Source organism: Agelaius tricolor, unplaced genomic scaffold (genome assembly GCF_023055355.1).
Source record: "Agelaius tricolor isolate 1412-34295 unplaced genomic scaffold, bAgeTri1.0.p SCAF_3, whole genome shotgun sequence".
In the NCBI taxonomy this organism is placed as follows: Eukaryota; Metazoa; Chordata; class Aves; order Passeriformes; family Icteridae; genus Agelaius; species Agelaius tricolor.
The window spans coordinates 50140080-50158232 of NW_027269263.1; the positions used below are offsets into that span (position 1 = coordinate 50140080).

The 18153-nt window shown below is 38.2% G+C and overlaps 1 protein-coding gene across 2 annotated transcripts in view; it reads left to right on the forward strand.

Moving 5' to 3' along the window:
- Nucleotides 1-12962, forward strand: part of MAPK12 (mitogen-activated protein kinase 12) — a 33883-nt gene extending 20921 nt beyond the window's left edge. For both annotated transcript variants that reach the window (XM_071423803.1, XM_071423804.1), the window contains exons 5-12: nucleotides 876-905; nucleotides 2583-2630; nucleotides 5550-5664; nucleotides 6269-6340; nucleotides 6932-7011; nucleotides 7752-7830; nucleotides 9394-9567; nucleotides 10360-12962. In XM_071423803.1, the coding sequence (XP_071279904.1) occupies nucleotides 876-905; nucleotides 2583-2630; nucleotides 5550-5664; nucleotides 6269-6340; nucleotides 6932-7011; nucleotides 7752-7830; nucleotides 9394-9567; nucleotides 10360-10430 (669 nt within the window). In that variant the 3' untranslated portion in view covers nucleotides 10431-12962. The remainder of the gene's footprint in view (nucleotides 1-875; nucleotides 906-2582; nucleotides 2631-5549; nucleotides 5665-6268; nucleotides 6341-6931; nucleotides 7012-7751; nucleotides 7831-9393; nucleotides 9568-10359) is intronic.
- Nucleotides 12963-18153: the final 5191 nt, after the last annotated feature.

Sequence of the window (18153 nt, forward strand, 5' to 3'; positions counted from 1 at the left end):
TATTGTTCTTGTGTTTTTTAGCATCACTAGTATGGTCTGTGGGGGTTTCAGATCAGTTCCCCACCCCTGAAGGGATTAGCACATCCAGGCTGCTCTTGGAAACCATGTCCTCAGTTCAGAACAGCTTTCTGCATTTCAATCTTTGCAAGAGATGCATTTATCTGAACTAGTTACTAGAAGTTCCCTTTATTGACTGTGATGAAAAGAGTCTCTTCTAGGGTATCATTCAGTGGTGAGAGAAACTGCGTTCCACAGTGGGGAGCATTTGGTGACAGTCATGGGTTTGAACATCTGTATTTTGTCAGGTGTCATCCTGAAAGAACTAGTCCTGGGTGTTCAGTTTGGTGGTTTGGCTTTTGTGAGCCTTTAAATAGGTCACTGACTGGGTGATGAAAATATGCAAGTAAAGAGAATGTCTTTGAACTTGACCTTTCCATTTTCCATTGAGGAAATACTGATGCATGTAGCAAAAATTCTCAGATAAGACCTTGACTGTCCTTCATCCCAGTCCTAATGATCTCTTAAAAGCCAGTACTGCTGAAGCATATGAATCTAAACTATGGTGGCACACCAGAGACACCTATGGTAGGAGAGCATTTCTGATGTATAAAATACCGTGTTTCTTTCTGATACACATATATCAGTTGCAGTACTCAAACTGAATTAGTGGTTTCTCATTATTAAGAGGGAAAGGACAAAATACTAATGAACATTAAATAAACATTAAAACCATAGCTAAAGGGGTCTTCTGTGCAACAAATAAATTTTTTCTAATTTCAGTTTGCTTTAGCACCATGTAAAAGTATTTTCTCTCCTACCCCAGGCCACTTTTAAACTCAAGACCTTGACTAAAAAAATACTTTCTCTTTTTGCAGTATATTCACTCATCAGGCATAATTCACAGGGTAAGTGGAAAAACATGAAAGATGTTTATATTTTGATAATGTGAGTGATGTTTGTGTATAAGCATGCTTATAAATAGGCCTGAAATTCAGTTTATAGGTTTTCTCAGTTTGTTGGTGCCTTTGATTTCTTCTTCAGTGGGAACAAAAGGTGGCATGGCTGTGTCAGTGTAAGCTGGCACTCAAGTTGCACTGAATACAGCTTAGATTTGGGGTTCCTAGATTACTTTTTGAAACTGAGTTGTAAGTCTCCACAAGAGCAAATAATGTCTAAATTGAGAAAGACAAGAGTTGGGGGATTTTTGTTTGTTAGTTTTTAAATGAAGATTAAACTTTTAAAAACAATGTTCAGGTTTGCTTTAAATGTTTTATTAGTGTTCAAAGTTTTGGGGGAACCATAGAAACTAAAAAAAATTGCCCAAAATTATAGAGACTTAAGAACCTCAGGTTTTTTTTGGTTTTTTTTTTTTTTTCTGAGAGAAATTAAGCATTTGTTTCTTTTTTAATCCCTTCTCTGTATAAAGTCCACTTGAAATCACTTCTGCACTGTGAAGAAGGAGTTCTGAATGATGCCTTTGTGGTACCAAGCAGTATCTCTTCCCCCAAAACTGTGTTAGAACAGTAGAAATTGTCCATTTTTAATAAAGTGTCAGGAGCACCATAGACAGTGCACATTGTATCAGCTTTAAACTGGACATGGAAAATACACAACTGACAAAATAATGTAAAATATTTATATTTTTATTTTTGCAACTGCTGGGATCATGGTCTAAACTTACCCTTGCTTAGTTTTCTTCTAAGATCTCTCTTGATGACCCTTGAGCTTCTTGGTTTCATTATGGTTTTTTGCACCAAATTGTTTCTCTCCAAGGCCCCTCTGATCTTAAAAGATCTTTGTATAAAACAGGTGGATCCCTTGTTAAAAAGTTCAGAGAGAAGATACTTCTAAAGATCTTGTGCTAAAGTGTATCAAACAAAGGTCTGAAAAAGCTGAAGGAAAATGTATATCTAATAATGTATTTCTGAGCCATTGATGTTGCAATATCATCTTAGTCCTTGCCAGTAGTCTTCCCTTTGCTAAACTTTACAACTGTGGAAGATCATTGGAAGTCTCTAAGGTGGCTTAAGAGACTTAAGGGAATACTTCTTTCATGTTGCAGTTGTGTTGACTTTCTTAGGAAATTGATTTTTCGACAGAAGAGAGCATAGAGTTTTATGTAAAATCTTGTTTGATTCTTTCATTACTCCTTCTAAGTCTATCAGGGTAAGGAATTTTTATAATGCATATTTTAATATGCAACATGTAGAGTCCAGAACTATATATGTGAATTGTTAACCTTGTGGTCTTAATATTAAATGAAACAAGTTTATGTCTAAACCCCTCTCATAGAAAAATTAGTGAATTCCTTCACTGGCAAGCATTTTCCTGACTTATATCAGGAAAAAAAATTGATTTTTCTTGCAGGGGAAGTATAGTGGAAAAAGGCCAAATATGCAAGTTTGCATCCTTCTTTGTATTATTTGTGTTATGACATCATTTTATCTGTTGCTGTTCAAAATGGCTACATAAAAACTGTAAAACCAGAAAGAAAGAAGGAAGGATAGCAAAAAAGAGAACTTTATTGTCTTGCTGTAAAATCAAAAAAAACCTCAAAACATTCATTTAAAATCTGGTTGCAGGATCTAAAGCCTGGAAACTTGGCAGTAAATGAAGACTGTGAATTGAAGGTAAGGTATGTTTATTTGAAAAACCAGTCAGACATGTTAGAAGACAGAAGACAACAGATGCAGCAGCTGTGGACATGCTGGCTGGTTTCTGTGTTGGGCCAGGCTTTTTGCTCTTGAATCACAATTGGCCTGTACATCCTGACAGAACAACAGGGAATTTGAAGGGGGACTTTTGTGTCCTGGTGTGTAAGGACACATCAGATCTTATGGCAAAGGTTTTGTCCCTAAAAGAGACATAAGAGTTGATGGGAGTGATTCAGTTATGTGAGAATTTCAGCTTTAAATAAATAGAAAAAGTCTTACTCTACAAGCTGGGAGATACAGAAGCTCAAAGGTTGTGAAGGACACCCTTAATGGAATAAAATAAAATGTGATGCAGAGCACTACAAGAGTGGTTTTTAGCCTGCAACACACAAAATATATTCTTGCATGTAGATACTGTCATACAAATTTTGGTCTTTGGAGACTGACTCAAGTGTTCCAGGGTTCTGTAATTTTAATGTTTTCATATCAAACACAAAAAGCCATTGACTTTCCTGGCTTGGAGGTGGACAAATTGTGAATGGATCCCACACTGATGGGAAAATAAGACAGTCTAGAAAAAACAGTTGTATATGGATGTCTTTCTCTACATCAGCTGTACAATTATATTTTGAGATGCAGGCCAGGTGTCTCCTGATCTGTATCTACTTATTTAACAAATCTTTTTCTGCACACTCTCAAAGTCAGTTTATGCAGGCACAGGATCGTGCTGCCAGATATAGTGCAACCATTTTCCCCCATGTCTGTGCACTCGGCAGCTTCCCTTGTATCAGCTCCAGTGATGATGAGACTGGAGGCAAGTTGGAACAATTCCTTGGAAGGGTAATTAATTAGCTATCAGTTTTTTCCCAGTGAGCTTTCTGATACTCGTTTTTCTCTCAACTCCTACATAGGTATCAGAAAAGTGACAGTGGAGGGTGTATGAGGGGAAATCACTGCCCTTTCTGTAGTCTCAAGTTATTTTTGTTAGTTAATGAAAAAAATTAGGAAAATTAAGTTTGCTGAGTCAAAGGAGACCTATCCTTGAGCTGAAGGAAATTGGGTCATTGTTTCATAATTCACAAATTATAAGAAGGATTTTCAAACATGCTCTGAAAATTGCTGTGGAAGTTCAAGCTGAAAAGTTGAAGATTGGAGTGTGAGAATAAAAGTTTTATATGAGGATAGTTGTTGAAATGGTACCTTGTTAAGTACAAATAGGATACCCTTGTTCCTGAGCTTAATGAAATGTAAATGAAAATAAATCATGAAGTTAAAGCATAATACACAAAAAATGCTTGCTGTCGTTTTCTACTTCTACAAATCTACAAAACCAAATTATATTTTAGCTGTTTCCAACTTTACATGTCACAAGCCTTGGTAGATAAATGCCTAAAAGACTGTGACAGAATAGACTGTACCACACCTGGATTTGGCCTGGTTTTTTTTTCTTCCACCCTCCCTGCTGTCATACTGGGAAAATTCATGTGCTGAATATGTACAATAAAAGCCATATATAAAGGTTTATACAAAAATTATATCTACAAAAAAATTGCATCTGGTGAATCTTCAGTACCCAAAGAATCAGCCACAATCAAGTGCATTTAATTGGTATGAATAAAAAATGTCTCCCTTTGCATTCTGTTCCTGTTTTTAAATTGATTGGTAATCAGCAGTTATGAGGAAAACATGGAAATTATATTTCCAGTATGGCAATAAAGATAAGCCATAACATTTTGTATTCTTGATTTGTGAATGAAAATATAGTTTTCCTTTTTCTGTTAGTGCCAGGGAATGATGAAACTTTCCTGAAATATCTTAGAATGCTTAATTGCAGAGAGCATTACAAAAACATGACTCTTGGCATAGGAATGCTCAGGTGTCCCTATTAAAACCCCTGCCCTATCAATAAACATGTGCAGTGATTCACATGGCAAACTGTGGCTGCTCATGCAAGCTTCATGTTTGTGACACCTGTGTGTCACCATGGTTTATCTTCAGTAGAACTTGACTTACCCATGCCTCCCTGTTCTTGTTAGAAGCATGAGCTTTCCAATAAATACAAGCTGATTGTTGTTCCAGGAATGGAGTTTTCTTGCTGATTTCTGCATCTTCCCATGGTCCGTACAGGTGGTGCTTCTTAAGGCAGATTTTGTAGAAGTTGACAAAAGGCCATAACATTCATTTTTAATCTTGCTGCTGTACAGATTGCTGTATCTAGAGAGAAATATCTGAGATTCTTAAAAATAAGCTGAATTGTGCATAGCACTTAAAAAAAATTCCACGGTTCTTGCATTTGTTTCAAAAGGTTTTTCTGTAATTGATGCTGGAGGTTGGAGAAGTCCTGATGGGACTAAGTGATGGTAATTCCATACTCTTGTTGCCAGTTTTCAATGTGACCTAGAGGAAGTCTTCCCTTGTATGAGTTATTCATAAAGTAGAAATAACAATACCTTCTTTCTTCAGAATATTGTTGGAACACACTCTTGAATAATGTGCCTCCTGGGATATGAGCAGTGGGCATTGTTTAAAATGGGTGCTGTTCTTTTAGCTGTAACTTGATACAATGGTGATTCTGTGGTCAGGGAATTTTTTGTATTAAATGTGTCCAGTATCTTTTTAATTAATAAGTGAATAATTTATTATTTTCTTTACTGGTCTTACAGCTTTTGATGGTGCCATAGAAGTATGTAACTTGAAAAAAAGTTATTCAAATCTCTCTGCTACCTCTGTCTTGATTTTTAAAATGAGAACAAGACACTTCAATGAGAAAAAGATACAAAAATAAACTAATCTCTGCAGATTGCTCCAGTTTTGTTTTTTTCTTACAGTTGTAAACAACTGTATGAACTAGATAACAAGCTATCTGATCTAACGTGCTTTGTGCTTCCACTACAGATCCTGGATTTTGGATTGGCAAGGCATACAGACAGTGAGATGACTGGCTATGTGGTTACAAGGTGGTACAGAGCCCCAGAGGTCATTCTTAACTGGATGCATTATACTCAGACAGGTCAGTGTCTCCTCAAAATTATCTTAACAGAGCTGAAGCATTCACTGGATCAGGTGAGATATACACAAGGCTTTGTTTCTGAAATGAAGGTGGAAATGACCGTATAATTATGCAGCATTTCCTTGTAGATAAATTGCAGGTAATCATGTGGTTGTGAGTTTGGGGATTTTTATATATGTTTTCTGAGAGTAACAGAAAGTGCCAAGGTTATTAGAAAAAATTATTCAAATTATACAGACAGGACAGTCTGGTCTCTCTTCTTGTGCTCCTATAAAGGTGTGATGATTTTAATTTGAACAGACAGGGAGAAATGGCAATTGGAGGGAATTCAAATAACACTATGGAAGTTTTTGAGAGTACTGAAAATTTACTTCCTCTGCCTGTTACTGAGAAATTCATTCTGCATATTATGAGATTATCTCCAGTTTGCTCATTAGAAAGTCTGGTAGTTTTACCTGTGCTGTTCATCATACTTGGCAAGGCACACGTTTATTTTATAACAGGCTATGAAGGTAATTTTTATACTTATTTAAAATATGTTTTAAATTAAACTTTATGTACATTTAAACAGACAGGTTAATGTGCCTCCTGGTCTTTTTTTCAGTTGACATCTGGTCTGTGGGCTGTATAATGGCTGAGATGATAACAGGGAGACCTCTGTTCAAGGGAAATGATCGTATCCTTCAGTGAATTTATGATACTGATGTAAGAAAATTATGAGAGGTTGTTATGTGATACAGTAAGTCTGTTCAAAAACAGATGAGTATAAATTGAAATTAATAGTAAAATGGCTTGCAACTTTCTCATTAAATCATTATTTTATATCTGTACCACTTTTGCACACCTGCCAATTAAAACTTGTATTTCTGATTTTTTTTCAGTAGAGATCTTAAAATCACATCCCAAATCATCAAGTAGAAGGCTCTGTGATAAAAGAAAAGCCATTTTTTTCCTAGTGCATGCAAAACGTGTTGATTGTTTAGATACTCTTAATATTCTTGGACTGATTTTTGTCCAAACAATACAGAACAAGCCTTATGATTTTAGAAAATTTTGCAGATGATTCAATTATGTGTTCCCAAATTATAGGATATTTTCTTTGCCTTTTTTAAGAGAAATGGAGAACTTTCATCTTTTATAAATCTTCTGTTCAGTCATTGAATTAAAATTTTTATATTATTCTCCAACAGCAAAGAAATGCATTACTTTTGCAGGATGCTTACTTTCTTAATAGTGAAAGAATTTGTTCCTTATTTCTGGTATTCAGATCTGGACCAACTCACAGAAATAATGAAAATAACAGGTACACCAACGCAAGATTTTGTTCAAAAATTGCACAGTCAAGATGTGAGTATTCTGATTTGTCAGTTGGTTTTCCATGTCTTATTTTTCCTTTGAGCCATGCTCAGTTCTTAGGCTGAGGTAATACATATTGACTACTGATATGGCCCCTGATGGTCCTTCTCTGCCTTGACATGATTTGTGCACCCACAGTAGCTACTGGAAATGGAGGATGGAATGACAGAAAATTATCAGAACATAATTTAAATATTTCAGGATTCCAGTGTGTACCATATAAACAGCAGAGGTGATACATGGCAGCTTTTATTGTAAAGGTACTAAAAGCACAGAGATATTCAGAAAACCCAGTTTTTTGCAAATGTCTCTTTCCTGTCCTATGTAAATGTCCTTCTAGAATCCTGAGGCCCTTCCTATAAAGAACCTAAATTTATTCATTAATGTAACTGTTCAGTTTTAATGTAAAGGAATTACTGTATAAGGTTCACTTCTAGATATTGCTGTAAACTCAGTATGACATTCTTTCAAATAATTCACACATATTTATTTGGATAAATATACTAAATATGGAGCACTAATAATTAAAACTTCACATTATAATTTCTAAATCATGGTTTTAAAGTGATTTAAAAAGATTCCATTCAGGAAGAAGGTGAATATCATCAGAAAAATTGCATTTGTACAACATGCTGTCAAAATATTGTTGAGAAAGGTATTAAGCATAGAGTTAATGTTGTCTCATTACAAAGGTGGCAATGATCTAATTTAATATCCATGTTTCTTTTAAGGCAAAAAATTATATCAAAAGCCTCCCAAAAGTCCAGAAGAAAGATTTTGCATCCATCTTGAAGTATGCAAATCCTTTGGGTAAGGCTGTTTGTGTGTATGTGTGCAGCTTGTTCTTGTGTTTGCATTGGAGGCAGCTGCATTGTAATTCAGTCATGTGACAGGGGACGTGGTGGTTCTTGGGCTATTCTGTCTCTTCCTTTCCATAATTCATCATTTTGATTGTGGAAACTGAAGTTTAAACCCTGCCAGGAATCAGTTGTTTCTTAGAAGCATAAAAAAAATTAGTATGTTGTGTTTTAGGTTTCAATCTAGTACCTGCTTATTGGTTTTACTTGAGCAGTTTTCTCAAGAGCCCTAGCATATTAAGTAAATGTAATAAAAGTTTTTCTGTACTGTATTTGAACTACAATTCTGAAAGCCCAATCTGATTGGCAGTTGAAATACAAGAAAATGGAAAGCTGACATTTTAGTAATAGAATTAATACATCCTGAGAAACATCTGTGCATTCCTGAGAAATAATGGCTTGGATTCCATAGATCTTAACAGCCAGAAGAGCCTACCAACTGTGCATAACTGTGAGATGACCTGAGGCAGGCAGAGCTCTGAAATGACTCTCCTTAAGCATTATCAATTCCCCAATGATCTAAACACTAACAAGCCAGTTTTATTAGAATATTAATTAGGATAATTGAATTTTCTTAATTGAAGTTAAAATTTTAGGTTCAGATACGGTACAAATAAGTCTGATTAAGAAACAGCTCTTACCCTTTCTACATGGTTAGCTGATGGGTAGCTGCAGCAAGCTACACATTTCCATTTAGTTCTTAGGATGTCTTTTATCATTTCTGTGGCCATCTGGCTGCTTCAGGTCTGGAATAGTTTAAAGAGAATATGCAACATGGCAAGCAGAAGTTGAAGCGTCCCACACTTCTTGGGGTGAAGCATCACTTCCCACACTGCCTCTACTTCCTTTCAGCTGCTCTAAATCCAAGAACATCCTTTCAGGATAGAAAAACAGAAAATAAATTAATCATTCATCATACCTGTTTACACTAGTCCACTTTGACAGTCTAGCAATGGAATGAATCCAGAATCCACCGAAGGGGAACATGCAGAACTTTAATGGGTTGTTTAGGCTGAGATCAAAACCACATAGCAGATAAAGTTAGCCCTGAGAGTCTGAGTATGGACAGCTGACCTGCCTTAGTGACCTTCAGAGTGTACTTGGTCTGGATTTGGTGACACAGAGCGCAGTTCTCACTCCCTGTTCACCTGTTCATTCAGCTGCTGTCAGGGGGTGATGTACCTTAGAACCACAATAAGTGGCAGTGGTTCAAGACACCTGGGAAAGCCCCAGGCACAGTGGTCCTGGAGCCAGAAGCTGAGGAGTCATTAGCTGAGATGTTTTCTGTATTGCATACAGAAGCAAGGGAGCACCTCTGCCTTGCGTCAGGCTTTGTACACATCCCAGCTTGCTCACAACAGTCATGCAAAGAGGCCCCACTGGCTATAAATGGACATGCAATGATTCTGTTCTGTTACTCCATGTATTTATTTGAAATACCTCCAGGGCAGTATTACTGTGTACAGGTGGAATCAGGTATGTGATTTGAATACAGTGTTGGTTTTCTGTGCAATAGCTGTAAACCTTTTGGAGAAGATGCTGGTGCTGGATGCAGAGAAGCGAGTCACGGCAGCTGAGGCTTTGGTGCATCCTTACTTTGAACCAATTCACGATCCTGAGGAAGAAATTGAAGCTGAGAAATACGATGACACATTTGATAACATGGATCTTCCACTAGATGAGTGGAAGCGTGAGTTTAATTTTGTGATGTTTTCAGAATTAACCAGATTGAAAGGCCATGCAGAAATAAAAATTATCCCCCTTAATTAACTCCTCTGCTTTTGATAAAACAGGGTAAATAGACAGCATTAAGAGAAATGCTACTGATGCTACCAGTGTTCCTCTTACCAAGTTCTTGTGGAAGGATCTCTAAAGGTTTCTTCTCTGCTTCCTAACAGAGGCCATCCTCCATTTCCCTAATGTTTCTGTCCTCCCATCTTCTGGAACATAGAAAATAAACCATTTCTGTAACTTGCCTTTTGGTGGATAGAGCAGGTGAAGAGATTGTGTGACTGTTGCCTCTACAGGATTGCAGTGGTTGCTGGCCTGAAAGTTAGAGTCTCTGAGGGAAAAAAAAACATATCTGTGTCAGCAGAGATTTAAGTCTAATCTTGTTTTCATCTAAGGTCAGAAGTTTGTAGTTTGGCTTTTAAGTGAGGCCCTAACTTAAATCTAATGTGCTCAGTAACTCTTGCTGAGGATATTGCCCACTATACTCAAAAGTCAGTGCTCACATCCCTCTGAAAGCACCTATATCATTTCAGTATTGGGCTACTTTTTCAAATCTTCAAATGGTGAAAAAGTCATCCTTGATTCCCTTACTTTTTGTACTCTTCCTCTCTTTCTGCCTGAAGAGGTCTCTCTCTTCCTGACCTAGGTCAGAGCCCAGCCATGCTGGGGTTGCACCTTGCTCATTCATGTTTGTGCAGCTCCTTTTCTGATTAGACCACAGCAATGCTATGTCTATTCTGTTGTTTTGCAGGCATTACATATAAAGAGATACTGAACTTCAAGCCACCACAGACATTGGACTCAAAGGAGACAGCAGTGTAATGGCTCAGTATTTTCAGAACTCAGAGGAAGGCAGAGAAGTTGTAAATGTTTGTGACATTTCAGGTGTATAAAACTTCTTATAAATAAGCTCTATTAATCTGTTTCATCTGCACTGTAACAATGTCCTTTACTCTGCATGTGGAAGTTGGTGCCTTTGGGCGTAGCATTTCAAAAATATCCAGAAACTTATTTCTGCCTACAAACTTCTTCCTTCTGCACAAAAGGACTCAGACTGCAATAACCTGGTGCCATCCTCAAAAGAGCCGGATTAATTCTTAACTCAGACATCTGAAGAGAGCAAGTTACCACCCCAGGCAAGCTGAGAACACAGTATGTCTGATGTGCTGTGACTGCTCTCCAAGGCCACTGAACCGTCTTGAATGCAAGGGGTATTCATGTGACTTCCTGTGGAATATTTCACTTTGCTGAGATGCCTGGGAAGGCTAATCATCTCCTGTTACCTCAGGGACTGCAGTGGGTAGCAGAGTGAGTGAGTGCCTGCATCCCCTGTCCTGTGTGAATGGAAGAGAACCTCAGAATTGTTGATGTCCTAGATTTTTTTTCAAAGTAACCAGCATAGCAGGACAAGATTTTATAAACTTGCTAGGTGAACAGTCACTGGATATATAATCACTGTATAATATTTTTCCCTAAATACAGTGCATTTTCTTTGTATAGTAGACTAGAGATCAAGGATTTACAAGGAGAATTTCTTCAGATTTTCTAAAATTTTGTAAGCTCTCCAGCATCTTAATATTGAAATTATCTCAGACAATCAGCAGTGCTGATTTTAAAAATAAAGCTGCATGTGGGTCACTTTATAGGAAATGAAATGAGGACCAAAATGATAGACTTCATCAGGAATACCTGCAGCAAGCTGGTTTTTTTTACAGTGTACAAAGCTGCTAGCAGGTGAAGAGTAATAATTATTCTCTTTTTTACCGATTTAAACTCATCTTACTTGGAAAAACATTCAGACCTTTTGTGGAGAGGTACCTTAGCAGAAGGAGTCAGCTTTCTGATGGGATACATAGGTTAGATGCTTCCTGAGTTCCTCTTACTGTCCTGTTATTGTATTTTCTTGGGTGCTTTGTTTGTAAGGGGTGGGAAAAAGAACTGGCAAACCTTTGGGAAGAATTTCTGTGTGAAATTGCTTGTCTTTCTTAAAGGTGGTATCTTCACAGTTGACTGTTTGGATGTGGGTTATTTCCAGTGTAATACACTGTGTTACTACTGAGTGAAACGAATGTGAAAGAAGACCTTTGATCCTAGCAGGTAGTAACTGGAAAAAAGAAAAAATTAGTTGGGGTTTTTTTTTGCTTTAATATCCAATATAAACCATAAGTTTAATAAAGGCACAGTTACTCTGTTTCTTTCAATGAATGTTTGAGTTAAACACCTCTAAATATTAGCATTTGTTTAAAAATTGTTTGTGATGAGAGTTGATTAGCTGAGATGGACACCTAGAGAAACTAAATAGTAAGAGAAAACTTAAATTCATGTATTTGACAAGTCATTAAAAATGACAGTTTCAGGAATTCATTAAAAAAAAAAGCAGAGAATGTATATTGAATCAAAATATTTTTCCAAACTACAGGTTTCTCACAGAGGAAGGCATACTTAAGAATCATACTCCATTTTGCACTATGGCTTTCTGCTTGGTCTACACTTCTGTGTTACATAGAAACTTTTATTTTTTACAGGATAGATGTTGTTTCTTAGGATTGTGTTCTTTGGTCTTCTTAAAAGTTGTGGTAGAAAAGTGCCTCTTGGAATTAGTGGTGTTGATAGACTGAGTCAATGGGAAATGAAAAATGTCAAACACTTACTTGAAAATGCTGTCTCTGTATTTTAAATGGATTTCAACGTCCTAAATTCTAGCAAATGCCTAAAGTCTGGAGATAATGCAGATGGCTCAAATGTTAGTCAGACTAGGAGAGAGCATTTTTTTAATTGAAAAACTGCTTTGCATTTTCTTCCCTAAAAGCTAACCCTTCAGTGAGCATTTCCACAAAGTCAAGCCCTAAAATCTTCCACTGGCTGAGGTGAACTTTTCCCTCCCTTAATTTTTACTTAGCATTGGAGAAGCAGCCAGCACACATGAGAAAAACATAAAAATATAGTGTTAGCTTTTCTTGGTAGTGGAGAAATACAGAACTCTTAAAGTAACTGAAGACCTTGATGCATATGTCAGCAAAAACAGATGTACTGCTGTGCTGTCAGCAAATAGCAAAGCCAACATCAATTTGGTCAAGGAGTTTCTGTGAAGAGATTGAATTCTGCAGAAATGGCTCCAAGTGGCAGTAGAGATCATTAAAAGAACTGTGAGGTGAAAGCAGAAGTACTTTGCAGCTGCTACTCCAAAAGAAGAGACAACAGTTCCTAAATTTTTATTTGCTATTCCTACTGGTGCTAAGCAACTCAGGTATAAGAACCCAATTTCTGTTTGCCTTAAAAGAGAAATGTAAATACATTCTGCATGTACATGAAATGTGACAAATAAAGGTTGTGAGTTTGTTTTTTACACAATAATGGTCTTATTTTCCTCATATGTATTCCCAGATGTATAACCAATACTGAAAATATTATTTTCGGTAAAGGCATCTGTATGAAACTAGTATTGTAGGTACATTTCATGTAATAATAGCTGCTGATACAATTTGTTTTGGAAGTTAGTCAGACCACAGATGCTAATCTTTCTCCCATTTTCTGAACCCAGAGTTGCCACAGAGCTGATCTGACTGTACTACTGTCACCAAATTATTTCTTAACAGCTTCTTGGATTTTACCAGACATCTCTGCTTTGTTCTGAAGGACAGGATTTTGGTTTTTAAATGCAGTTGCATTTCTCAGCCTGATTTTAAAAGCCAGAGTCAGACTGATGGTCATCAAGCATATATATCTTTGAGTTGGACAAAGTTCCAATAGGTGTATGGGGCTCACATGCTCCCTGACTATTTTAGAGCAAGATTGTCCCTTTAAGTATTAGTTTTTGTTGCATTGAAGACTCACCAAATGTTGGTTTCTGATAATGTGTTACTGTGGGCCAGATGTGGTTCACACCTTCCTTTCTTGATTATTTTCTTTTTTTTTAAATAGGATATTACTGAGGTGCATGCTAATGTGTCCTGCAAAATGTGCTCAGAAGATGCACTTTGATCTCAATTGGGAATTACTGGGCATATGAGCTGGGTGGGATTCTTTGAGTTTCCTACTTTCTGATCTGCTGTTCAGAAGTGAATACCAGATGCTTCTGGTCTGTTACAGCTAAAGTTCTCAAAGGATGAAGCATCTGTTAGATGCTATCATTCACTGGATCTTGGTATAAAATAGCCATGTATTTTGACGGTCCCTGCAGGGACCACAGAAAAGAATAGGGGCTCAAAACACCTGCTGTCTCTGCTGATTAATTCTCCATCTCCTGCATACACTGGTGGCAACTGGTTGTATAAGCCAAACAATACCAGAAGCAGTTTAATGCACAGCAGCGTTTAAAATCTCCTCCTAAGTCTTCATAAGAATTCAGAAGCCTGAGTTGGAGAAAGATCAAGGGAGGAGGACTGCCATCATACAGACACTCTTTGAAACTTCTGGAGTAACACTTAATGAGCAGCTCTTGTGCACAGATCCTTTGTAGCCTGTGGAGTAGAAATGTCTGAAAATTGTATTTTCATCTAGCAGCCATCTGCAGCTCTGAGGCATGGGACTGATGTATGCTTTTTAGCTACCAGGAACAGCATCCCACTAGGAGGTGAGCAGGGACAAGGAACCTGTTTTAATGATTCATCATTTTTATCTGCTGCTGTTTTACTCTGTGATGGGAGCTCCTTTATGCTTACCCTTGTTACTTCTCTTACCAGGAGTTTTCTACATTGTAGTCTGCATCATGAGTAAGCAATGAGGTGTATTTCCCAGCAAAGTTAAGAGTGATCCAGGCATGCAGCTCTTAGACCTTTCATTGAAGCATTTTGAATATGCTTTTACCTTTGAGAAGCAAAATAGACTGCCAGTGAAACAAATGAAATTCAAAGAATGGAATTGCTCAGGTCCTGTTTGAGAATGTTTTTGGTTTTTCCCTGCAATGTCCTGGGAGCACATGCTCCTGGGGAGCAGGTAAAGTCTCTTGCTGTGTTTGCATGGTGCCAGCAGCTGTGAGGTTCTTGTCAGAGTGATACTTGTGGTACCAACCCCTAATCCACTTCAGTCTGATCCTAATGGAAAAATCACTATTACTATTGCATTGCTATATCACAGCTGATAACAGTAAAATTGTACTGCCTGGAAAACCATGGGCATTTAGTCCACAGGAGCCTGGGCCATGGCAGGATTTTTTAGGCATTTTTAAAGTCCCATTTATACATGATAGTTCCTGCTGACAAGTAGTACAACTTTGGCATGTACCCAGACATTTTGCTGTTCCTAAGGAACTCCTTACATTTTTGGGTTTGAGCCAAGTTTGACTTTTCGTTTTCATAGAGATGGTAGTGCTCTACTGTAAGGAGAAAAAAAACACAGGCACGAAATGTAATCAGAAAAACATTCACTCAGGTTTTCTCTAAAGCCATAGATCCAGCAAAGTGCTGCAGGCATGGTTCATTTACTAGCACTGTCATGGCCACAGAGCCAGCAGTGCCTGGAAAATTGTGCTCAGCCAAACTGATGGGTGCATATGGCTGTCATCTCTTGTCTGTTGTTCTCCAGCCATGCAAGAGTAACAATGCAGCCTTTGTGAGGGGCTTGTTTGGGAAAGCCTGATGGGGAGCTCTGCTGTGAGGGTTATGAGAGCATCTGCAGGAGGTCACGACACTTGGGCTGCTGAGACTGGGGGCCAGCTCAGAGCCACTGCAGCCAAAGGTGGCCCCTTCCCCATAGCGACCTTGGGGGGAGGCTCCCAGGCACTGTGGGGGCAAACCCTGATGGGGGGAGTTGCTTCCAGCAGAGGCTCCTGCCTTGGCCCTGCCTGAGCTGCAGCTCTCACTGCCCTGCAGCCGTGTCCCCGCTGGGGGTCCCACCAAACCACCTCCACTCGCAGGCTGATGTCATGGTCTGGCCTGTCCCCATCCCCAGGGAGGTGCCCTACACCCAGGGCTGGGGCTGTCCCCAGGTGCCCCCTGCCATCTGACCTAGATATAGTGGTTCACATTAAATTCGGGTCAAGTTGAAGAGATTTGTTGGCAGTGCTCCATAATAAATGGAATGAATGCATATTTCTGTGCTGTTAGCAAAGCTACTCTTAAGTTGCTGTGAGTCTCCATTTGGACTAAGTATCATGACAACATCATTAATGAAGTTTTTCATACATGATGCATTAGTGCAAAAGGTAATTATTAGGAAAGAAAATTTCTGCAACAGAGCACAAATTTCCTTTAAAGAAAGAAAATACAATGCAGGAAGATTTTTTTGAAGGCATTACTAATATTGTAAATAAACAATCAGACTCATCAGAAAAGTAAAACCACAGCAGTGAGAATGTTGTGAACACTGAGATCAAGTCCTGCCTGCTGGCAGAGTGGGAGGGCTAGGTCACCAGGAACACATATAAACTCTAGGTGTCATGTCACCTTACAGACTTCAAGCATGACTCCCCATATGGCTTTCAAGCACTCTGGTAATGCTTTGTATTCAAATTGCTGAATTTTCCAGAACAGATGTGAAACTATGGCCTTACAAAAATGAGTGAATATTTGGAGACTTGATGAAATGAGTGTGATTCTTTTAATGAACAGCTCACTATAACTATAATTACTTTTTCTACTAAGTATTGCCATTGCAAGTCTTTAAAACAGAACATTAACTATGTTTCCTTAGGTTTCTCAATGGGTTTTATGGCCTCTTATGCTTTATGGCTGGATTAGTGGTTTTGATCACCTGGATTTGATATGATTAATGTTATGAACTTGCTGTGTGTCTTCCAGGTTTTGAATTGCTTTCCATAACTAGTGTTTGGTATCATTAGAGTGATTTGAGACATAAATTATTTATGTACAGGGAAAATTCCCTTTATGCTGTAACCTCAGATCTTAGCAGTGGGGTAAGCATGACTTCCCATGAGAAGATGCTCAGGGAAGGCTGAGGAGCTGAGCTGAGCAAGCAGTGAGCATTGGTGTGTTCCACACTCTGGCTTGCCTTAATTTATCAAATTCATACCAGTGGATGCCTGAGGGCTCTTTAGGGTTAATAAAATCTTCTCTAATATGGTGTTGTGACATCATCAGCTGGTTCATACATCCTTTGTGATCAGCTAGGAGTTTTAAAGAAGATTAAATCTCTCTCTTCATGTTAGACCTTAGTAAACATGGGCATGACAGTAGGGCTGCTTGTGAAAGGCCTCTACAACAAATGGTCCTTTCCTCTTAGAAAAGAGGAAAATGAAAACTTGGAAGTAGGCAGAATTTGACGCACTAATTCCCTTCATTTTTCTGTGTTAGTTTTATCTACTCAAGCAGTATTACAACCAAGAAAATCAAATACAGCTAAGTAGCCAAGTGAATGTCCTCACACATGTGGCCATGGACCCAAGCTGGCTTCTTCCACTGGAGTGTTGGGACAGAATTGCTGTGTCAGGACTTCAGTAAGCACAGGGACACAAGCTGTTTGCTCTCTCCAAAGATTGGCATATGAATCTGCAGCATCCCTTGCTGAAGCCAAGATATTAGGATGAGGTTGCTTTATTGAGCCAACCCTATGGCAGGGAAAGTACATCCCTTACTGAATGCTTTTTCAACATCATGGACCAAAACCAAACATTTTATAGAATGTTGTGAAAGATAATGCACCAAAAAGAGTGAAAGAGTGGTCTGTGTATGCTGGCCACCTTTGTCAGTTCTGCTCACATAAGGGTTTGCCATAAGACACTGACATCAGTAGGCTGTATTCTAACACTCAGCATAAGCAAAACAGGCAGAATATTGCCTTCCATGGTAAGAATATTGCCTTCCATAGTCATGGATTATGGAAACTGTCTTTGCCTTCCTTAGGTACAGAACCTGTCTGTCAGTAACTCCAGTACCTCTGTTTCATTTTGCTAGAATATCAGGGAGAAAAATGCTACTCAGCATGAAGAGAAACACATAACATTTTCTGTGAATGTTTCTAAAAGTAGTTTGCTCTCTCACCAAACAATTCAAAGGTCTCCTGTCCCAATACATTTACCATTAGCAATGCTGTAGTAGAGATGTAGATGTAACAAGGCTTATGGGGAGTGGCAATAGCTTTTATCAGACAGATGTAAGAGCAAAGGAAGAGAGCTGAGGAAGCTGTCAGGCAAACATGCACCTTTTATGGTGGGAAACTAGAGCTGCAATGACAAATCCTTTTTCTCTGGATGCTCCAGTCTAATTTCAAAATCCTTTCCCCTCTAAACTATTTGCTCCTCTATGGTTTCCATAATGAAAGGAGCCTCCTGTGGAGACAGTTATCAATCTTTGATCACTGCAACCAGCATGAAACCCTTAATGCTATTTAGAGAATGAAAATGGATCCTAAGACCAAAAAAACCATCAGCCTCTCCTGTCTAACTGTAAATTTAATTGTTCTCTGGTTGTGCCTCCCTGAGCTTCAAATACTAATTAGAAGTAAACCATAGTTTTAGAGATCATTTAGGTACTGTTTGATTTTGAGCTATTTCTAAATGATTGCTCTACATTTTTTCTCATTTACTCAGCTCTTCTTGTTGTGTAGCTATTTAGGATGAATTCACCCATTTCACTTCCCAGGAGCTCCA